Source organism: Oreochromis aureus, linkage group 2 (assembly GCF_013358895.1).
Source record: "Oreochromis aureus strain Israel breed Guangdong linkage group 2, ZZ_aureus, whole genome shotgun sequence".
In the NCBI taxonomy this organism is placed as follows: Eukaryota; Metazoa; Chordata; class Actinopteri; order Cichliformes; family Cichlidae; genus Oreochromis; species Oreochromis aureus.
The window spans coordinates 17,026,912-17,050,490 of NC_052943.1; the positions used below are offsets into that span (position 1 = coordinate 17,026,912).

General features: G+C 39.8%; 2 protein-coding genes across 7 annotated transcripts in view; one reads left to right on the forward strand and one right to left on the reverse strand.

Moving 5' to 3' along the window:
* The first annotated feature begins 1,166 nt into the window (after window positions 1-1,166).
* LOC116317563 lies at window positions 1,167-19,496 on the forward strand. The gene is made up of 8 exons (XM_039619949.1): window positions 1,167-1,314; window positions 7,810-7,989; window positions 8,361-8,549; window positions 9,184-9,360; window positions 10,619-10,760; window positions 14,565-15,166; window positions 15,854-15,995; window positions 16,622-19,496. The coding sequence occupies exons 1-8, from the start codon at window positions 1,219-1,221 to the stop codon at window positions 17,353-17,355; spliced, it is 2,262 nt and encodes a 753-aa protein (XP_039475883.1). The 5' UTR covers window positions 1,167-1,218; the 3' UTR covers window positions 17,356-19,496.
* The window catches only part of drp2 (dystrophin related protein 2), a 175,556-nt gene continuing 169,618 nt past the window's right edge, over window positions 17,642-23,579 (reverse strand). For 4 of the 6 annotated variants that reach the window (XM_031736395.2, XM_039619920.1, XM_039619925.1 and 1 more), the window contains 3 exons: window positions 21,780-21,900; window positions 21,557-21,643; window positions 17,642-21,072 (listed from right to left, as the gene is read on the reverse strand). In XM_031736395.2, the coding sequence (XP_031592255.2) occupies window positions 21,053-21,072; window positions 21,557-21,643; window positions 21,780-21,900 (228 nt within the window). In that variant the 3' untranslated portion in view covers window positions 17,642-21,052. The remainder of the gene's footprint in view (window positions 21,073-21,556; window positions 21,644-21,779; window positions 21,901-23,579) is intronic. The other 2 variants (XM_039619943.1, XM_039619933.1) reach the window with 1 other exon arrangement.

Here is a 23,579-nt window from a genome sequence, read left to right on the forward strand (position 1 = left end):
GGGCTCAGATTGAAATGGTCACATCTTACAAGTCTCTAGGTGTCATTAAAGATCAGAAATTAGCATTTACTACTTGCATTTAAAGGCTTGCATTCAAGATGAAACCTAAAGTACGTTTCTTTTTAGGAAATGAATCTTGCCTCTCTCTCCAAGTGAAGAAGCACTTGATTTATGCAACTTTTTACATCTTTTTACCTTTATTGGATTGTGATCTTCTTTTTATGAATGCACCTGACCAGTATCTAAAGAGCTTCGATACTGCACTAGCTATAGGAAATCATTTACATCACTGTTATCTGTTTGCTGCTAAATAGCCATCTCTGTATATTTGCAGACTTTCCCATTGGTTGGCTTTTATCTATAAATCTCTGCTTGGACTGGTGCCTTCTTATCTGCGTTTCTATATGTGTAAAAACCTTAACCAATATGTCATACACTCTTACAGTAATATAAAAATGTTTGTCCCCAAATTTAGAACAGAATTAGAGGGAAAAAGCTTTTAAAAATGCACACGGTAGCTTTAAATTCACATATTTGTGTTCACTTGTCTGTGCGAAATATTGTATTTGTTTCTTTATTTGTTACATACATGTTTATATGTTGTACTGGTTGTAATTTCCCGTGCCCTCATGCCCAGGTCTCTCTTGGCAAAGAGATTTTGATCTCAATGAGAGTTTTGCCCAGATAAATAAAGGATAATGAAGTTAAATAATGCATAAATAAAACTAGCAGAACAATCTAATCTAAAAAAAAAAGGGGGATTGATTAACAATAAAACTAATGAACACTTGGAGCCTAAGGCCAGATTTAGTTGCTGTTAAACGTTGGAAGGATGCTCTCTGTACACCCTCTGGCTCCCAACTGAGGGACAGCTGCATCTTTAGGACATCACTGCGTCATCAGAGCACTCTTCCTCCAGAATGATCTTTACTTGTTCCAGACCGATCTCGGCCTTTCTCATCCACATGATTCAGCGGTCATCCCCGCCTCTCCCATCTCCTTCCTACAGGGATTGCCCCCACCAATCACAGGAGTAGGCAAGGGATTAGCTCCTCAGATTAAAGTGGCCATCTCCAAACCCTGTCTAATCCTACCATCTGTCAGAGAGCAGCAAACTAGCCAAGACTCTTGCCACTAGGCTAATCAGAAAGTCAAAAGAACACACCTAGAGGGAGAAAGACATTTCGAAAACACACTTTTCTGTTTCCCAGCGTGGCAATGGAGGAGACGTACCTTCTCAACTATCCAGGTGTCAGGAAGAAAATTCTGGCAGGAGGCAGTGGACCGTTACCTCACTTTCCACCTGGGACAAAGGTATTCTAAATTGCAGTTAACGTGATAACCTAATCGTTAGGTTAGGTTATCACGCAGTGTTAAAGACAATGATCGTGTGTACAATAATAACCATTGTGGAGCAATTCATGTTCCACGGGAAAAAAAAAAAAGTCTATCTTGGGTGTCTATTTTTAGCTGTGTGTTGCAATGCCCACTTCAATTAGATTCTGTTGAATTATTCATGAAGATAGAAAATTTATTCTGTATCTGGCTCATGCACACAGAGCAAACATTTGGTCAACCAAATTGCAACATGTTTTTTGGCACTGTATCTTTGTTTCTGTGCATCCACTGATCTGCTGGTTTCCGACTTTTTCCCTTCCTAGTCACATCCAGCCATATGGCACCGAGCCTGGACACTGACAAATATTTTCCATGACAATGCCAGCATGAATTTCCATTTACCTGTGCGCGTGTGTGTGGATGTGTGCGTTCCCTCCCCAGTGAGGTGATTCCCATTTGTTCACACAGTTATCAGACTGTTGCGATTACACACAATCTGTCGGGCTATAAATAAGGTTACACAGATCCAACATTATTTTTAAGTCAGGGTGATGTTAAAGCCTTGACGACTCTTTTAGATGCACGCAAACAGATGATGTCAGTTTAAAAGTACTTACTGTAAATTATATTTAAAAAATATACAAGAAAATAAAGTTAAATTGGATTTTTTTTTAATTTAGAAATGACAAAAGGGGCTTTTTTTGGGTCTATTTGTCAAATGTACAATAGTTTTCTTGTTGTAATTCAAAACTATTTTTGTTTTAGCCATTGATTTAACAGGCTTTTAAAGCTTGCAATCAATGGAACAAATTAACATTCACTAGAAAAGGACAATCAATAGGCTTTGAGAAGATGAGGTAGATCCTTTATATTGACTGCAGAAAATTCTTTAAGAAAACTTTCAAGATTTAGGTGGTGACGTAAGTATTTGTCTGCAAGATATTTTTTAAAGTTATTATTTCTGTATAGTGCTGTGAAAACGTATTTCTGATATATATATATATATATATATATATATATATATATATATATAATTGGTTGGCAGCAAGAATTGTAATCAAGCGTTTGCGACAACTGGCAATGAGTCTTTCATATCTCTGTGGAGAATTTTTGTCCCACATTTCTTTGCAGAACTGCTAAGAATAGAGTTGCCGCCATAATTATCAAAAAAGGGATCCCCTTCATAAAGTCAAAAGTATTATCAGACCCTTATGGACGTTATATCATAGTTACAGGGAAACTTTATAACAATCAGGTTACACTAGCAAATATTTATGCCCCTAATGTTGATGATGCAGATTTTATTAAATCATTTATATCCTCTTTACCTAATATGGATACCCATAAATTGATAATTGGCGGCGATTTTAATTTCGTTTTGGATCCTAGTCTTGATAGATCATCACAAAGATCAGCATCTAAGTCAAAATCTGTGAAAATTATCCAGGAATTTATGAAGACATATAAATTGATAGATCCATTTAGAGCTATTTCCCCTAACTCTAAGCAATTTTCATTTTTCTCTCCTGTTCATCACACTTATTCTAGAATAGACTTTTTCTTAATAGATCATAGATTTCTTACACAGACCCAAAGTTGTGACTATAAGGCAATAGTTTTATCTGACCATAGTCCAGTACTGCTACAATTAGCAATAGGAGATAGACCTACTGCATCAAAATGGGGATTTAATAATGGTTTGCTGTTAGATAACATTTTAGTAAATGAAATAAAGGATCAAATTAAGCTATTTATTTCAATAAATGACACACCTGAAGTTACGAGATCCACACTATGGGACACATTAAAAGGCTACTTGAGAAGCCAAATTATCTCATTGAGTAGCTATAGGAATAAGCAACGAAAAGAAAGAGAGTTAAATATAACAACGGAACTTTTAGAAATAGATAAAGAATATGCCATTTCTCCTTCATCCAAACTTTATAAAAAGAAGGTCTCATTGCAGACAGAACTTAAATTGCTTTATACAAATGACACAATAAGATTACTTACACAACTTCGACATAAGTACTATGAACACGGGGAAAAAACAAGTAGTTTACTAGCAAGGCAAATTAAAGAAGTTGCAGCATCAAGACTGATTACAGAAATAAGAACTAGTGCAGGACAATTAACAACTGACCCAAAGAGAATTAATGATGTATTCCAAGAATATTATAAAGCACTTTACTCTTCAGACTTAAAAAAAGATCCAGACATAATCGAAAGTTTTTTCGATTCTATTCAAGTTCCATCTATTAATATAGAACACAAACTATTGTTAGAACAACCAATAACATTAAGGGAGATAAATCAGGCCATTCAAAGTATGCAGTGCTCAAAAAGCCCCGGTCCAGATGGGTATAGTATTGAATTCTATAAGACCTTTAGCGAACAGATTTCACCCGTTCTTTTGGAGGTATATAACGAAGCTTTAACTAAAGGATGCTTACCTTCAACCATGTATGATAGCACTATCTCTCTAATTCACAAGCCTGGTAAGGATCCTTTGGAACCTGGTTCGTACAGACCAATAAGCCTATTGAACGTAGATAATAAAATATTGGCAAAAATTTTGGCTATGCGATTAGAGATAGTTCTCCCAACAGTTGTGTCGGAGGACCAAACGGGTTTTGTAAAAAATAGACAGTTATTTTTTAATATTAGAAGGCTATTCAATATTATATCTACACAGAATACTTATGATCAATCTGAATCTGAATCTGAAATACTACTCTCACTAGATGCAGAGAAGGCCTTTGACAGGGTTGAGTGGGATTTCCTCTTCTCGACCCTATCAAAGTATGGCATAGGCCCTAATTATATCTCCTTTGTTAAACTGCTTTACACAAAACCTCAAGCCTCGGTTAACACAAATAATATAATTTCTAGCCCTTTCCTCCTTCACCGCTCTACAAGACAGGGTGCCCTTTGTCCCCATTGCTATTTGCACTTGTTATAGAACCTCTCGCCATTCAATTACGCTCAACAAAGGATTATAAAGGAATAAGGAGATTTGGTGTAGAACATAAGGTGTCTCTCTATGCAGATGATTTGTTGTTATATATCGCTGACCCTACTAAATCATTGCCAAAAATTATGACAGTTTTAACTGAATTTGGGAATTTAGACAGCGCCACATTGACCTCGTTTCCTTTTACAATCTCAAATACCTTCAAATATCTTGGAATAACTGTAACCCGTGAATTCTCTGGCCTTTTCAAACATAATTTTATTAATTTATTCCATCAAACTGAACAGAACCTGGAAAGACTGTCTAAACTGCCCATCTCACTTGCTGGCCGAATAAATATCATTAGGATGAGCACTTTACCCAAATTCTTATTTTTGTTTCAATGTATCCCAATATTGATCACAAAAACTTTTTTTAAAGAAAATAGATCAGTTAATTTCTCAGTTTATCTGGAACAAGAAGACACCCAGAATAAAAAAAGATTTTTCTCCAAAGATCTAAGATTACAGGAGGGATGGGGTTACCTTGCTTTCAGTTTTATTATTGGGCCTGTAATATACGTTGTATGTCATTCTGGGGCGGGGAAAATAGACCTGATTGGGAACAGATGGAAAATATGACTTTTTTCCCTAATACTCTTAAATCGTTGGTTCATTCAAACTCAGATATGAGTAAACATAAATATAAAAATTCGGTAGTATCTAACTCACTAAAAATTTGGTCTCAAATTAGAAGGTATTTCCATTGGCGTCAATGTTCAATCTTTACACCATTAATTTATAATCAAGCATATACATTGCTCTCAGGATCAACATTCCAGCTATGGACTTCTAAAGGGATACACACAATCAAGGATTTGTTTATTGATAACCTTTTTCCTTCGTTTCAACAACTTCAGAAAAAATTTTCCATAGAAAACAGAGATTTTTTCAAGTATTTACAAATACGTCATTTTATTAAAGAAACGTTTCCATCCTTTCCCAATGAACCACAAAAGCTAGTTTCAGATGATCTGTTCCTAATGAACCCGCTAAAGAAAGGAGCCATTTCTAAGATCTATAACCAACTTTTGCAAATAGACAGTACAACTACATTGGACCACTTGAGAAACGCTTGGAGTGAAGAACTGGGTATTAACATCACTGAAGAACAATGGACTAAGGCACAAGAACTGGTTCACTCCACTTCCGTTTGCTGCAGGCACGGATTACTACAATTTAAGGTCCTACATAGGCTCCATCTGTCTAAATTGAAGGTTTCAAGGATGTTTCCAGGAGCAGACTCAAGATGTGATCGATGTGGCCAGAATTCTGCCTCATTGTCACATATGTTTTGGACATGTCCTAATATTGCCATCTACTGGTCTAAAATATTTAAAACTTTGTCTGATATTTTTTAAAAACAGCTCCCCCCAGACCCAGTAATGGCACTTTTTGGTGTAGCTACAGTTAAATACTTAAATAATAAACAAGTTTGTGTTTTGAGTTTTATAACATTGCTTGCAAGACACCTTATACTTCTAAATTGGAAAAATAAAGCCCCCCCAACTCACTCTGCTTTGTTAAGAGACACAATGTATCATTTACAGTTGGAGAAAATTAAATTTTCATTGAGAGATAATGTTAAACAGTTTTACCTAATTTGGCAACCCTTTATAGATTACTTTAATAAGTAAAACTGGGAGGGATGGCCTCCTCCCATATCGGCTCCAAGATTATATACATTGGTTTGGGCAGGTGTATTGTTCTTTTTGGGGGTTTTTTTTCTTCTTCTCTCCCCTCCTTTGTATATACTTATTTAGGCATCTAAATGTATATGTACAGACATAGATATATGAATGTTTATATAATGGTAATTATATTTTATGTAAAAAGGAGGGGGAAAGGAAGGAGGGGAAGGGGAAGGAGGGGGAAGGAGAGAAAAGAAGAAAAAAAATTGTCACTGTAAATGAGATATATACTTTGTTGCCTGATTTGGGAAGGGAAAGGAAGGGAAGGAAGGGGGAAGAAGAAGGAAAGAAAGAAAGAAAGAAGAAAAAACAAAAAACAAAACTTCACATCTCTGTAATGAGATCAACATCAATGTTCCATGATAGATAAAATTTATTTTGTTTGGCCGAAGCATGTGTTCGGTGCATGTGTTTTCCAAAACATATGTGTTATACAGCATTTGTTTCCTGAACTGAACAGCCAGGCTGTGGTTTTTTTTTTTTTTTTGCAGGGTGTTTGTTTCTAGGACATACAGCTTTGTTAAACAATGCAAACAGTTATTTCCATTCCACATTTTTGTGACAAAATGAATATTGTTGGATGAAACTATGCCTTTAAAAAAAAGGAAGAAAAAAAAAGAACTGTTGTAATTCAGCCACATTATAGCCGTTCTGAGGTCATTTCAAAGTATGGATTTATGTCTGAACTTATGGCCACTCAAAAACCTTCATATTGTTGTTATTGAGCCATTCAGAGGTGGAATTCCTCATTGTCCTGCTGGATAACCCATGTGTGCTTGGGACAAAATGATGGCTGGACATTCTCCTTTAAAATTTTCTGAAAGAGAGAAAAATTTATGGTTCAGTGAATTACAGCAAGTCATCCAGGTGTAATGGGACATAATATTTTTCTAAAAGTCTTCAGGATGTCGTCAGTCAAGAAGTTTTATAGCAAATGGTGAGACGAGCCTTCGAGTTCTTTCTGGTCAGCAGTGGTTTTCACCTTGGAACTCTCCCATGGATGCCATTGTTGCCTCGTCTTTCTTATTGTTGAATCATGAACACTTTAACTGTGGCAAGTGAGGCCTGCAGTCCTTTAGATGTTGTTCTGGGTTCTTTTATGAGCTCCTGGATTAGTTGATGCTCTTGAAGTAATTTCTGTTGGCTGGCCACTGCTTAAAAGGTTCACCTCTGTTCCAAGTTTTCTCTATTTGTGGATAATGGCTCTCATTGTGGAGTCTCAAAGCGTTAGAAATGACTTTTTCCTTCCCAGACTGATAGATTTCAGGGACTTGTTTCTTTACGTGTTGCTTTTTGTCTCTTTTAGACTTTTTCACTTTGTCGGAGAGGTTCTATTTCTTGATTCAAAAGGTCTGGCAGCAGTCAGGCTGGGTGTGAAAGTGGAAAAAAAGTTAATCAGAACTCATTCCTGACTTAACAAGAGAGGACAATTAATTTTCCACACAGGTTCAGCTAAGTTTAGATAGCTTTTGCCCCCTAATAAATAAAATAATTATCAAAACTGTATTTTATACTCACACAGCTTATCTTTGTCTTGTTTTGTAAACAACTTGATTGTGGAAAATTTGGTTGTTTTTCATGAAATATGTAAATGTTACAAAAATGAAAAAGCTAAGAAATCAGGAAAGGGCCAAATGTTTTTCACCACACTGTATATTAAATATTTTGTTGAAAAATCAGTGACCACTTTTATATGTCTAGTGAAGTCTCCACTGACTGTAGTTTGTGTCATTAATCTCTTGTACTCTCCCTGTTCCCACTTTCCAAGCTGGTTTTCCACTTCCAGACACTGTTGGACAACTTCGAGAGGACAGTCATTGATGACAGCCGACTAGCTGGCAGACCGGCAGAGATCTTTGTCGGAAAGATGTTCAAGATGGAAGTCTGGGAGACCCTGTTGACGTCCATGCGTGTTGGAGAGGTGGCTGAGTTCTGGTGTGATGCCATTGTGAGTTGGATTAGAAACCGCACGCACACATTCTGAGATATCCGGCCCCTGAGAGGATGTAATAAGTGTTCATGACTGGGAAAGGGAAGCTTTTACTCCTCATTATAATGCACATGAATCAATGTTCTGTAGCCTCCTACATGCTCAGTAATATAAACATAAACAAAGCAATCTCTTTGTGCAATTTTTTTTCTGTTTTTCCTTCTGGAGGAAAATGTAATTTGCAAGTAAAATTGTGCGACTTCTTGTGTTTTTCCTTGTAAGGCTGATTGGCACGGGCTGCCAGTACCAGAGGGTTAGCATGATTAAGTGCTTCTATGTTTTATTCTAGACGTTGCGTGCATGATTTTGTTGATGTGCTAATTTCACAGCACACAGGCTTGTACCCCATTGTGTCCAAGGGAATGAGACTGATCGCTCAAGGGAAAGACCCTCTAGAGGGTCAGAGACACATGTGCGGTATGGGAAACCTGTTCCACTATCACTCCACGGGTTTCCCTGAGCTGGATGAGCTGATGCGGACTCCTCAGCCGCTTATATTTATCATGGAGTTGCTGCAGGTAAGCATCTGTGACAATGACAGTGAATAGCGGAAGAGGAGAATGAACAGCTTCTCCCACTTTTTAGCTTACACTACACTCTTTTCTAAAATTTACTGACAGCACTGACTAAAGTGCCTCTCTGTCTAAAATATTCAGCTCTGAAATATTACATTTTCCAAAACAAGCTTGAGACTCACCAGCGAGTCCAGTATTGGTGGCCATAAATTAACACTATATCTGTTTCACATCAGCTGACAAATCCTCAGCAGTGGAAAAATTTAGATACTTTATGTAATGTCTTGATGCATGCTCAATGATCCAAGTAAGGAAATTCCAAAAAGTTGATTCTATTTATCTGGACCTAGCATTTCAGTGGGAGAAATGTTTTGCAACTCGTCAAAATGACTTCTTCAGTCTCCAAAAGTAGATCCTTTACCTAAGTAAAAGTTTCATTATCACAAAGTAAAAGTATATAAGCAAAGTTTAAAGTTAAACAATTATTATTGCTATTGGTGGACCGAAATAACTACTAACTGTAGCTTTAAATAAATGTATAAAATAGACAAATTTCTCACCTAATGTAACTGAACAGAGGCATGCTTTGTACCTGTTTAAAATTCACTTGCATCATTTATCTTCTTCTCCTACGCAGGTAGGAGACCCTATGTCCTACCACAGAGAGTCGTGGATGATGGAAAAGGATGAAAAGCTGCAGACAGTGCCAGTTCTCCACATGCAGGGCAATGCCCTGGTCAAACAGAAGAAATACAGAGACGCTGCCAGCAAGTACAAAGAAGCTGTCCTGCTGCTAAAAACTGTCCAGTCTAGGGTGAGTGAAGAGCGGTTGGAAGAGAGGTGGGATGTAGGCAGTGTGTGTGTTGTTTGTGTGAATCTGTCTGTGTGTTTGTGTGGGGTGGGGCATGCAAAATGAGTACCGGGGAAGCTTGTGAATTCTGAGGTCTCCTCAGGATTTGGGGTTTTTGGGACATGCAGCTCCTTCTTTTCCAGTGGGAGATTCCTGTTTTCCTGTTTTGCTCTGCTTCACTGTGTCCCTGATTACATGCAGCCGGGTGGGAGGCAGGCAGCAGAAAGAAAAAGGAGACCTGTCTTAGATAAGAGCAGAGAAGGTGGGTGGTGGGGTGTGAGGATAGCGCAATACTCTAGGGAGAAGAAAAGTTATGTTGAGGTGAACGCACAACAGTTTTAGACATATTTGCAGGTTTCATGTTGTGGCTGACAGATAGCCGGCCTTCAACACTGGTAAAGTAAAAATGATAATTAAATGTATTGAATTCTTATAATTATTAAAACAGCAAGAAGAACGTAAGACTGTTGTAAAACAGGAAACAAGAGACATTCACAAAGACACAGACTTGACACTGAGACATGACTGACTAGGGAAACACAGGGGATGCACGAACCCGGAGCACAGAGACAAAAGAAAACTGAGAAACATGGAACACAGAAGAATGACCACGGAGACAGAATTAAACATGCACGATAGACTACGCAGGGAGGCACAAATGAGACAGACTAAATGAACAAGAACATACAACAGAAATACAAATGATTAAACCAGGAAGAACGAGGAAACTAAACAATACCAACATGAGAACATAAGAAAACTAGAAACACTGTGACAATCTCTTAGAGAGCTGAAAATGACTGTTCAACAATGTTCACCATCCAACCTGATGGAGCTTGAGAGATCCTGCAAAGAAGAACTAGAGTGTCAAGCTTGTATCATGCTCAACAGGACCTGAGGCTGTACCTGCTGCCAAAGGTCCTTCAACAAAGTATTGAGCAAAGGCTGTGAATACTTATGTGCATTTTGTATTTTTGTTTTTTATTTTTAATAAACTTGCAAGAATTTCAAGTAAAGTTTTTTCATTTTGTCATTATGAGTTATTGTGTGTAGGATTTTAAGGATGAAAAATTAATTCAATTGATTTTTGAATAAGGCTGTAAAATGACAAAATGTGGAACAAGTGGAGAACTGAGAAGACTTTTCACGTGCACCGCATAACTACTAAGCAACATGTTGAATGAACATGTTTTTGTTCTTTTAAATCTGCATTCCTGTGTAGGAGATGCCGGGTGATATAGACTACATTAACTTGGGTCGAATGATTGTCCCCCTGGAGCTGAACTACTGCCAGTGTATGTTGGAGCTGGAGGAGTACTATGAAGTCATAGAGCACATGGATGAACTGCTGCAGAAACACAAAGGTAAAGAAACATGACGAGAAGGAAGAATTGTGAGGGTTTATTCTGATTATTCTCCTCATTTCTGGTTAAGAAACATCTTTAATTTGACTTTTTTTCAGGAGACTCAACAGGGCACACTTTTATATATTTCCTGTCACCTAGATTCACATTTGCACGGTTGCATCAGCAAGCTTAATCCTGTGCACAGAAGTAGTTCAGCAGTGCAGGGCTGCTATTCACTCTTTCCCTCCAGAGATTTGAACCAGCAATGATACCATATGTTCATAGTTGTCTAACCTCCAGGGTACTGCTCTGTGCCCAAATTTGAAAAGGGGGGGGGGGGGGCGATAAGCTCCAATCCTTGCTATCAGCCTTTGTTAGCTGGGCTAGCGTCATTTACGCATGAGATCCATTACTATTTAAAATGATTCCAAATCTTTTATTCTTTCTAGAGCTGTAAAAATAAAGAAATCTTACATTTGACAGAAATGTTTTTCTATCTTTAAGACTTTAGAGCTGCTTTTGCTTATACAGGCCAGTGAAGAGTGTTTGTTTTCTCTATAAAAATTCTACCTGCAGGTCTGTCATTCATGCAAAGTGATTCAGAGCAAGCTTGACCAGAATATCCTCGAGAATGTCCTATAATATCAACATATTGCATTCTTGACTTTTCCAGAAATAATTAACATTTTCGTATGTAACTGACTTATAGGAATTTTGACATTTTGATACATTTGGCTATTTGCTTTCTTGACAAGAGAGAGGAAGATTGATGCCACTCTGATGCGCGAATTTTAATTCTGAAGGAAAGCCAGATGGCCCTCACATAGATGCCTCCTGGTGTTATTTTTTAGTCTCATAAACTAAGTTGGGATAATATCAGTTCACTCTTTATAACCGTCATCGTTATCAGTTTAATTTGCACCTCTCGATTCAGGCTCAACAAAAATAGTCATTTCAAAATCTTTTAAAAAGCTGCCAGGTGAGAATCTGATGCCTGCACTGGTTTTCCTGCATGTTGCAACTGTTTCTTGTTAATGACAATTTTAAAGCTGAAGCAGTCCCGGGAATTGCACTGTCATACCCATGGCTACTCAAAATCCTAGAGGAGCCTCTCATGCTGGCACAGCCTTCACTTCAGAGCCTCATGAATTATGCCCATGTTGAGGCAGTCTTTATTTTACTCTCTTCTCCTCAGTCTGGGGTTTCCAGTTCTCCAGTGTTGTGTATTTGACTTTTGCATTATTTGTGATGTGGGGCTATAAATCTGTTTACTTTATCACATTATGGTGACTTGTCTTTCCTTTAAGGACAAAAAAAAGTACTCATGAGAAATTTTACAGTGAAGACTTGTTCCTAGGGTGGTGTAAGGAGAAGATTAGGCTGTAAGGAAAAGATACGTCTTTTGGAAAGTAGTGTATGTAATGTAATGTCTTTTGAAATGATGCAAACACAACACTATGTGTGGCAATAGAAGGAGATGTGTAAACTTGCATGTAACTGAGCACAAAAGTTTAGCATGAATATGGTGGGCAGGATTTTCTGGGCTTCCCGACCCAGTTTGAGGACTTGTCACAAAGCTGCAGGGCTCTTTATGAAGCTTAGAAGCATGTAGCCCCCACACAAGCATTGATACACCTTCTTCTACTCTTCTCCTCTCTTATTGTCCTCAGTTTCATTTTTCCAGTCCTTTTCTAGCTGTGTCTTAGTTTCATTTCACACTTACGTCTCCTTTTGCCCACCACTCTGCTTGCATTCTTCGTGCTGTTGTTGTTCCTCCTGTCATCAGTATCACGTTGTCTGCATGAGTTCCTGTCAGCCACTCGGCTGCTGATTCATCCCTTCAACCCATTTGTTCTTTAGAAAAGGATCACTGCACTGTCTCTGCTTTGCCAGAGGCGACAGTGAAATCTGTTTAACTGCTGGCTGAACGAAGATTTAGCGTAGAGGGAAATTAAATGCAGAGAAACAGGAAAATTCAATTATATGTGTCTATCTAAACTAAACACAAACAGGGGCATTGCAATGTGTTCGCATGGTGTTTCCACATGTGTGCACTTTCCATTTTGGGAAATGCAGTTATTCACTTTTTGGTCTTTAATTAAATGCTTGAAAAAAACCCATCTCTGTTCATCTTTTTTCCCACGAAAAAAACAAAAAACACTGTTATGCCTTCAATTGGCTTAGCTGTAACTCAACACCTTTGTCTCATTTAATATGTGTAGATATGTGAATATGCAAATTCTTTCCCGCCTCCTCCATCAGGTACTTGCCTGCAGCCTGCTGCCTGCCCCCTGCACACTCCCTGTGCACAGTGGTGGTCCAAACTGCAAAACTGTGTGTTTTGTTAAGCACAGGAGGAAAAACCCAGTGTTCAATTTGTAAAGCAGGAGATATGCTGTACAGTGAGGCTGCTGCTCTGCTGGGTCAGGGGAGAGAAAAATTCCTGGAAAAAACACACACACACACACACACACACACACACACACACACACACACACACACACACACACACACACACACACACACACACACACACACACAAAAACAGACTACCTCGAGCATAGAAAACAAAGACTAGGTGCTAGGTTTTAAAAACTAAACAAAACAAATAATTTAGGCAATTTAATACTCGCTGGGAAGCTTTTAGTGCACTTATAGTAAGGTCTCATAATGATGCTTTGTAAGTCTGTGATTTTTAGGTGTAATCAGTCTAGGTAATATCAAAGGAGAGTAAAATAACAGGCCTGTATTTACACTTCCATGCCTATTTGTCCTTTTAGATATTACGTGGATGATTATTTTCCCCTAAAGTACAACAATTTTCAGCATCTTGACATCCTCCTAACATGGCAATGCTGCACAGCAGCAGCTACACTGAGCTCAAATGAAATAAGTCTACACTGATAACATTAGCTTTTACGCTACCAAACTGTTAGACCCACCAAGATTGGATTCTGCAGTTTGCTATTTATGAAACACTGCCTCAACACTGAAGATTGAAACACTTTGTAAATTACACAATGTCAGCCTCACATGGAGCATGACATTCTGAAAGAGACTGACAGAGAAGTGTAACATATAAGCATCAAATGTCAAAACTATTAGTGTTATAAAAAGAACAACTTGCAAGAGTGCAAAGGATGAGCAGCAAATGTACAGTACATTCTGAAACTCTGTTTTTGGGTTTGTCATTGGAACATGGCAGTCCTGAGGAAGCCATACTGACTTTCAAAAATATGATTTTCATAGAAGAGGTTCTTTAAATAAAATGTACAGCCAGCAGCAAATCGTTTTAGTTTAGCACAAACACTCTAATAAGGGGCAAACACTTAGCCTGATTCGATTCAAAGGTCATTCCACAGTCATTTCTAAAGCTACCTAATTAACACGCTGTATTTTGGTTGTTTGATCTGATAAAACTACATTTTTTAGTCTTTTTCCCTCGCAAATACACAATGGGTTTGTTAGTGAGCTGTAGAAGTGAATGGGGCAGAGCCAAGCTTGCTGTTTTTCTATGTTTCTAGTCAAAGCTCAGCTAACCCACTAGATGTAGCTTCAGCTTTTCATTAGTTGCATCATATCTTATTCAACTCTGGAAAGCAAATAAGCATGTACTGCTTATTTTTTTTTTTTTTTTTTTTAGGGTTTATTAGGGTTTTGCAGATTTAGTTTTGATGAGAACAGGTCACGCCTACTCTCTGTCCTAAATGCTTATAATAACCACCTGTGCTTCAACGTGCATATCAGATTGATTTAGAACAGGTTTTTTACAGTTATTATTTCACTTTGTTGTTGTTGTTTCTTGCTTTTTCTGTTTCTTAGACTGCGTCAAAGGCTACTACAAAAGAGCAAAAGCCCACGCTGCTGTGTGGAATGAAAAGGAGGCCCGGAGAGACTTCAACATGGTGGCTCAACTTGACATCACTTTGGCGTCCCTCACCCATCGAGAGCTAAAGGCCCTGTCGGAGCGCATGAAGGAGAAATATTGGGAGGAGAAGGAGCAATACTGGAACAAACTAGAGAAAAATGAAAACACAAATGAAGTGGGGGAGGCAGAGAGAAATGATGATGAGGAGAAGCAGAGAGGAGAGACAGAAGAGGGAAAACAAGAACATCCTGAAAGTGTGACAACAGCTGCAAATGATAAAGTGGGAGATGATTCATATGGAGAAGTTCATGAAGAGAACCTCGGGGAATATAAGGTTGCACTGACTGAGGGAACAGTTATCAAAGAAGAAGCAAGCTCTTCTGTAGTGAATTTAAACACTTGCAATAAAACAGAAGGCAAGGACTGGCAGCAGATGTTACGACTGGTCATGTTGCTGCAGAATGAAGGAAATTTCCTCATTAAAGACAGCCACTTTCAAGAAGCTTCGGGAAAGTTCAAGGAGGCTATAGAATATGTGGACTGCCTTCAAAATAAAGTAAGTAATTGGTGATTAAGTGAGGATTTGTAAAAGCGTGCAAGTAATTGTGTTGTCTTTTCCAGGCAATTGAATGTAAAATAGAGCTTTTTGTTGCGATGACAGTGCCCAGATGGACATGCCACATTAACAGCCACCAGTTCAATCCACTCAGTGTGATGAATAGTCGAACATGCCAGAAAGTAGTCTTGCTAAAGGACCGCGACTCACTGTGGCTTGTAAACTGTAATCATCTGTCATTGTTGCTTTTTTACTGAAGAGCAGCTGTGGCATTGTAGGTATGCTGGCAAAGTGAAGAGCAGAGAAAGTGCTCTAAAAATAACAGCTATCCACAGAGATATCACTGTCACAGTGCTTGCCTGTGCTTCTTTTCTCTTTCTTAAACTCTCTCCTTTCTGCCACACCTCAGTGTCTAACTCCCTCATGCCTTTCACACACAACAAACTCCCCGCTGTCCTCAACCCACCCACTTCCATCTTTATTTCTCCTCATTCTAAATTCCTCTGCCTCCTCCCGGTATCATTTTCCACATCCAAGCTTTTTCGTCGTGCCTCCCAACGCTTTATATATTTGCCCCTGCCTTTGTTTCATCTTTTCAACATTTCTCTCGCCATCTATCACTACCACCTCCTTTGCCCTCACCCTCCCACCTACCCGACTTTCATGTCCACTCTCTTTTCTCTGCAGGTGGATCACCAGGGTGAGGACTGGGATTCGCTGGAGAAAGTGCGTCTTCCTTTAACTCTTAATCTCAGCCAGTGCATGCTGGAGCTAAAACAATACCAGCAAGTTGTGGAGCTCAACACCAAGCTGCTGAAGAAACACAAAGGTAATATTAGAGTAAAAACTGAGTTTGATATAGAAATAGTTACTTGAGTATATAAATATACCCCGGTTTAGTGCGTACAGAAAAAAAACAACCCCAAAAAACCTATCATTTTTAAGCTAAAAAATTTCAAGCTCTCCTGCCAGCACGGATGCCTCGCCCTCAGCAAACACCCGCCTTCACAATGCAACAAGCCTTGATCTTTGTGTTTACCAGGGAAAGAAGAAACCAAACATTCACAACCGCAATGCTGTGTCTGTCTTTTGTTCCCTCAGCTCCCACCCATGGACATCACACTCAAAAATGAATTCATTGTTTTCTTTTTGTTTGTGCTATGATGAATTATTAATAGTTAGGGCGATCTGAAAAGGTTGTTCTTATGCTTTTCTTTCCCGTTCATTTACTCCTCTCGTGCGTTCGCCTCCTACTGTATCTCCTGTCTCACCGCTGGCATCCAGTGTAGTTAACTCCTCTGGTATTTATTTTTATCTTCAACTTTTACGGCTTTCCAGTTTTACTCTTGCCGGCCTACCAATCATTCTTACCTCCTGTTGCCTCTTGTGGTCTTTATGAGTCAATAGTGTTGCCATTTATACTTATTCACTCTCTTTTCTCACTTTTCTCAATAGGTAATTTCAAGGCAGTGTACCAGAGGGCTCGGGCTCATGCTGCTTTGTGCAATGAGGATGAAGCTCGAAGAGACTTTGATACGGTGGAGCAACTGGACCCAAAGTTCAAACCCTTTGTGCGGCAGGAACTGAGGAAGCTGGGCCAGAGCATGTGTTCTATGCATGCCCGTCAGAACAAGACTTACTGGGATACAACACAGGAGAAGTGGGGGCATGGTGGGACCAAGGCCAATAGTGCAGCCAGAAAGAAGAACGTCAAATTTCCTCCAAAAGCCAAAGAAGGAAAAGCTAAAGCAGATATTAATGCAGATAAGAAGACTGAAGACACTAAGAGCCAGGAGATGGAAAGCTCAGAGAAATGCCCCCCTGTCGAGACAGAGGAGGTGGATGATGCAGAAACAGGGAAAAATCCAGATGTGAAAGCAGAGCAGGGTAATAAAGAGCCAGAGCGTGGGAGAGCGAGTGGAGAGGGGTTAGATAATGAAAGTATAGAGAAGGCCGTGGTTCATGAAGCTGGGCTGGGTGTACCAGATAATCAAGCAACAGATAAAGATAGAGATCCTGCACCCGCCAGCTCCGGCAAAGATAATGCAGTGAGCAAGAGATCAGTGCGCGATAAGGCGAGAAAGAAGGTAAAATGTCAATCAAGTGCTGCAACACAGCCAAAGAGAACAAACTCAGGGAACAAAGCCAACAGGGCTAAAACAGAAAAGGGTGGCACTGCATCAGAATAGACCAATGAGCTGTTTTTTCTGCTCTGAAGCAAAGGTTTAAGGTAGAAGTCGAGGGCAGACTGAATAACAGAGTAAGAAAAAAAAATTACAAGCACACAAGCCTCACAATGGGACATGCTGATTCTCCCTTACACAAATCCAAATATAAACACAAAAGAAAAATTAATATAAAACAGCCTGTATTTGGCACCATTCTGAGCTAACTTTCATTATTCAAATCTCAAAGGGATAACTGCAGTCACATGAAACAAAATAAAAAAAAACAAAAACACGAGCAGACAAGGAGTTTGCCAAATACAAACTTTTATTTCTGTACACAAAGAGTAGAAAGCAGCCAGTAACCCACTTGTTATTACAGTAAAAAGCCTTTCTTCAGAAAACTTTTTTATACAGATTAAAAACTCCAGAGAAAAGACAAAAAGAAGTGTTTTGAGTTCTGGACAATAAAACAGGAAATCAAAAGTGTTAAAGAAGTCAAACATTATGATTAATGAGGTATATTAATGGTGATTTAAAAGAACACACAAAGAAGAAAAGAAACCTCATTTCATCAGAAAAAAAAATGAGTGTGTTAGAGTAACAAATTATTATATGTTGCGTGACATTAAAGCGCATGTGTCCTTGTTACATATTTAGATGCGTGTTGGTAAACACAGGAGGGAGGGTCTGACACTGAGGCGGCAGATTAATGACAGGGCCCGTGGAGCATGTTGGCAAGCTACATGCAGTAACAGAAGTCTGAACAGTGATAGCGGTGTCCTCTGGGGGTGACTCCGGCTTATGTAGAGAACCTTTTTTCACACGGCTTCAGTCATGCCACAGGGAGCAGTGTGTGTTAGTGTGTGTGGGGCAAAACAGGAAGCCCCTAGGAGTAAAGAAATGTGCACACGGATGAGACCTCAGATGATCACACAGTCACGCATCATCATTTATTTGGATGGCGGTGTCGAGCAGCAGCAGAGTGAAATGTTGGGACAAACTGTGAATTGCAATGTAACCCTGTAGTATAACTACCTAGTCTATATGTTTGTGTCATTCTTTCGCCACTATAAACATGACAACTGTTGATGCGCAGTCCTACTGGGGGGGATGTCTCCGCTTCTTTTTCACAAGCTGTCACTGCGCCATCATCTTGTGTACCCACATAGAAAAGTATGGAGCTACTGAGAGCAATGGGTAATCATCACTGTGTAATGAGATGTGTAAATACCAATAGATAAATGTCTATGAATAAACATTGCTTGTCATGGCTTTTTTTTTTCTCCCACGAGCTGTGCAGCTGCTCGTTGTTCTCAGTTGTGAGAGCTTTAACAAAACAAATTCTTAAGCAGTGCTGATGCGGAGATGGATTCAACAAATAGTAATGACTATCTTCAGCAGCTTAACAGTGGCAGGCTTCAGTGGAGGTGGAAGTGAAGAAAAGGAGAGCTGTGTTTGGGAACCAAGGGCCTCTCTTGCTTCCCTTAAGGCTATTAGCATTTGTATTATGAATGGCACATCACCTTTCCAACTTGCAAACCTGTGGAGCTTCGTCCTTGGGGGCAGTTCCCTAGCAACGGTATCAAAACTAACAGGCAACGAGTGCTGAGGAGGATGGTGTCAAATGTGAGTGCTATGTGCCTGGAGGAAGATCCCATAATGAATGCAGCACATGGCTTTTAAACTCATGTATGTGGGGTCAGAATGATATTTTTAAAGTTTAGCATGGATTCCTCAATGTATATGTGACTGTCTTTTCTATGAGAATTGTGTGGTTTTAGTACGGAGAAACAAGCAGAGCCACAGCTTCATTGTTTCAGGCAAACTTTAGTCCTGCTTCTGGAGATTTTGCTGTGGCAGGCACATCAAAGTGGATCTCTCCCACCAGCCCTCAAGCAATAAATGGATTGTTTTTTTTCTGCCTTTCCTCTCTTGTCTCTTAGATCTTTACTCCCTCCAAGCATACCCGGCACCATGGGTTCACTCATAAAAGCCTTATTTAACCGGTTTCACCCTATGGATGCTCACATGCTGTGATCCACACTTTTCCATTCCAGCTGTCACTTCCAATCAACCACAGGTCTGTCTGCGGACTGACAGACACTAGTGCACAAACGCACTGACGCAACCTCCTTCCCTGAATTTAAAGCATAATGAAAAAAGAAAGAAAAAGTGGAGAAAGACTAACTCTTGTCTTTTATGGATTCAGCTTGGTTTTAAGGCATTAATTGAGTGTGCTATGTTTAGAACAAAATGCACCCTATGAGCTTGATACGATGAGGGTGAAACCATATCAACGGCACATCCTTTTGTAAATCTAAAAGCAATTAAGTATGCATTAACATGAGGGGAAATGACACATGCAGAGTCAGTAGCTACTGTTCTTTTCAAATCTACATGGAATGAAGGGATTATTAAGAATGGAGCTGGTGTGGGACTGGGTTATCATGGTGTGCCTTATACCCCCCCTGTAGTGTTTGGAATTAGCATATCGAGGGGTGGGAGAGCTTTAACTTTTAGGAGCCCCTTCCTTCTGTCTGCACATAGCAGGAGAACCCTAAGATCTCAGAGCAGTTTCATGCATGCTGATATTTATCAGCAGACATTTCCTAAACAAAACACAGTTCCATTCACAAAACAAATTGGCTTACCACTGAGAACTTGTTTATATCCTACGAATGAAATAGATCTCCATTTTTATGAAATTGGCCTATGGTGTATTTCTGGCGATACATCACAGCACATGTTATCGATCATGCAGGGAGCCATTTGGTTATTTGTGCATAATGTGGGTGGATGCGTGGGGGGTATTGCAAATAGGGTGTGTGTGTGTGTAGCAGCATACGTGTGTGCACATACAGTGAGTGCAGTTAGTGCTGTATGGGTGTAAAGGGCTCACTTAGGAGAGGCAAGCAATGAGTGCGACAAGCAGTGAGACAGGATTAGAGGAACACAGTGTGTGCATACAGAGGCGCTGTGCTAGCGGGCACTTTGGCTGTCTCAAATAAATCAGGGATTTAACTGATAATGTGTCATTCTGAAAAAGTAAATAAGCCCGTTGTGGGTGCTGTCAACTCCTTGACAGTCTGCACCACGCAGCCACATAAAATGTAGTCAGCCCAGCCCTGATCTAGCTTACACGGTTAAGCTTTAGCTCACCTCCTCGTTTCAAAATACAAAAATAACAACCATGACAACACATTCAGGAGGGGGAAAAAAAACACACACTGAAGATACAGGCATTTTGACAGAAACAATGGATGTCCTTCCTATTCCCTTTTCGCATTTTTATGAGGTTCTTTTCATGGAAGGTCCAATTTGTGCTGCAGACTGATATAAAGCTTCCCACCTCTGAATGACTACACAAATACTGGTAAACACAGTGTCTTGGCTGGGCATTTTCCATCACTTTAGTCTCTCCCTGACCTGCTGCTAACATTAGTTTCCTTTGGCTCGTTAACATGGTGTCAGGCTGCGCCACTGAAGCTATGAAGCACAGCCTGGCCAAAAGGACATCAGCGTGAGCCTTTAGCAGTTTGCATGAAAAAGGCTTTTAGTGCACAAAATTCCAGTAGAGGGTTAGCTCTGAGTATCATTGCCGCTGCAGTGGTCACATGGCCTGGTGTACTGTGGTCTGACCTCAGCTGTACAGAGCTCCTCCCTCTGCCATCAGGCGTTCTTTCAGGCTTTCTCTCTGCTCCTCCAGGCACACTCAGGGTTAGATGTGTGATGTGGTGCCTGAAATTAGGATATAAAAGAGAATTTAAAGAAAAGAAAAGGGTTAACAAGTTTAGGAGCACATGCAAAGGACCAAGGAAATGTTCTTGGTTATAACCAAGAAGGCTATAATTATTATAATCCCTTTCTTTGTTCAAATTACAGGCTTTGGATTGCCCAGCAAATTGCATTTTAAATGCAGTGGGGCACTGTGGCAAAGTGTGTGACAGTGACACGCTCTGTCTTTTTCTGCTGCAGTCGCCCTCTTATCTTACTTCTCCTCTCTGCCATTCAATCTCTCCGTCCCTACACCCCTCACTTCTCCTCTCTGCCATTCAATCTTTCCATCCCTACCCCCCCCCTCCTTCTATCGATCCACACTAGTACATATTTCCTCTCCTCTCCATCTCTCATGGTCCCAAGGGCCATGGAGGGAGCAAAGAAGCTGTCTCTGAAGTGTGGAGTGCTACAGCAGCAAAGATCCATGTAGCTGAAACAAACTCACCAGGTTCTGAAGGGAAGACGTTTCTCAGCTGCTCAATGACCTCCTGGAGCTGCAGCACCGTGTCCTGCTCATGCTCCAAATCATCTCCTGCCACACACACACACACACACACAGATTCAAGCCGCCACAGAAAATGTTATTTCTCAGTGAAAGGATAAGGTTTTACATTTAGCATGCATGCATATGTCAAGCCCTCATCATAGCCTGGCTGCATGTCACTGACCTGCTGCTTCAGTGTCTGTAGTCTCTCTGCTAGCTGGCTCCCCATGGTGTCCTCCTCCAGACACAGGAGAAGACAGGGTTGATGGTTCTGATCCATTGGCCTCTGAATCATCTTTGGGCTGCTTTTGGGAGAGACTTATTAGCATTCATTCTAAATAACCCCTCATATCTATCATATTTCAGACATCAGGGTCATTTTGCCTTTCAGATAGCAATGAATGTGATGTTCAGTGGCACTCAGCCAGCAGTCCTCGAATGAGAACTCAGAGAAAAATGATTTAAAAAGGTAATTTTGCCCAACAGCTGTTCATCAGGTTACTGTGATTTGTGCTTTGATAGGTAGATAAAAGCCAAAGGGAGTTGCACTGCACAGACTAGCATTGCAGAAAACAGACTGACACCACAATGGATGCCTCAATTCACAATCAAAGGTGGATAGTGTAACTCTCGAAGATCTTATATGCAACATTCCCATGGCTCGTATTGTTTTTAGCAACACTGTGGCAATACTCCAGAGGTGAGTAAGTTCAGTAGCTGCTGCAAAACAGGAGTCTCTGTAGAGACTGGGAGGGATTCATACATATACTTCTAGAGACTACAGACTGCAGATTCTACAGATTTTATTTTTTGAGGAAATGAAACTGTGATATAGGTCCACAGAGAAAAGAATTCAAATAGCTTTTTTCCCTCCCTTTATGTTTTTAACCCAGGAATATGTGCCCCTTGCTCCTTTCCTTCTCAATTTCCAAGTCTTTAACCTGAAGATGCAGCATCCTGTTCCTCTTTCTCCGTCTTTCTCCTACTGTCATTTATTCCCTTTATTTTCTCTTTATTCTGTGGCCTGAGTGTGCAGTTTAGCTACTCCCACTGACAACAATTTACACATTGCCATTATAGTAACCAGTAACTGTGAGTGTCAGCTCCCACTCGCCTATCTCTTTGCCACACCTTTCCTTTACACCGCAGTAAATCCTTTTATATGACGCTCCAGAGTGTATTAAGGCTTATCCTCTTTCTTAACTCCTTCCATACTGTACTTCTTTGTACTTCCATTCCTTCTTTTAAATGAACAGTCTGTGCCTTTTTGTACTTTTATAAGTGTATTTCAAGAACTGTGCTATCTGCTATCTGTGCTATCTGTGAGGAATACAAATACTGAAAACTGGTAACCTCTGTGCCCCCCTTTTTTAAACTGCAGCTACAGAAATCTGCAAGAACTATATGGTGCTGTGCCAAATATTTGTCCTCCATCCAAAATATCCAAACCTACCTAATTGTCCCCTAAACCTAATAACTGGTTGTGCCACTCTTGGCAGCAAGAACTGCAATCAAGTGCTGGTGATACCTGCCAATGAGTCTTTCATGTCTCTGCAAAGGATTTTTAGCCCAGTCATCTTTGCAGATTTGTTTTAATTTACACACACTGGAGGATTTTCAAGCATGAACGACCTGTTTAAGATCATGCCAAACATCTCAATCCGATCTAAGTTGGGAATTTGACAAGTCCACTCCAAAAACTTAATTTTTTCTTTTTTAACCATTCAGATGTGGACTTGTTAATGTGTTTCTGATGATTCTTCTGCTGCATAACCCAACTGAACTTGAGCTTTTTAAACTGATGGCAGGACATTCTCTTTTGGGATTTTCTGGTAGAGACCAGAATTCCTTGTTTCATTAATTATGGAATTGCAACTTCCAAAAGGCTTTCCACAAAATTCAGCTTTTGTCTCATCAGCACACAGAATATGTTCCCAAAGATCTTTGAGATCATCAAGATGTTTTTTGAGAAATTGTACCTTGG

What these genes read in the sequence shown, in the direction of transcription:
- LOC116317563 (XM_039619949.1), top strand. Translation starts at nt 1,219, where the DNA reads ATGGAGGAGACGTACCTTCTCAACTATCCAGGTGTCAGGAAGAAAATT. An exon ending in ACTGCTGCAGAAACACAAAG is followed by an intron (nt 10,761 to 14,564) that starts GTAAAGAAACAT and finishes TCTGTTTCTTAG; the next exon opens with ACTGCGTCAAAGGCTACTAC. An exon ending in TGGACTGCCTTCAAAATAAA is followed by an intron (nt 15,167 to 15,853) that starts GTAAGTAATTGG and finishes TTTTCTCTGCAG; the next exon opens with GTGGATCACCAGGGTGAGGA.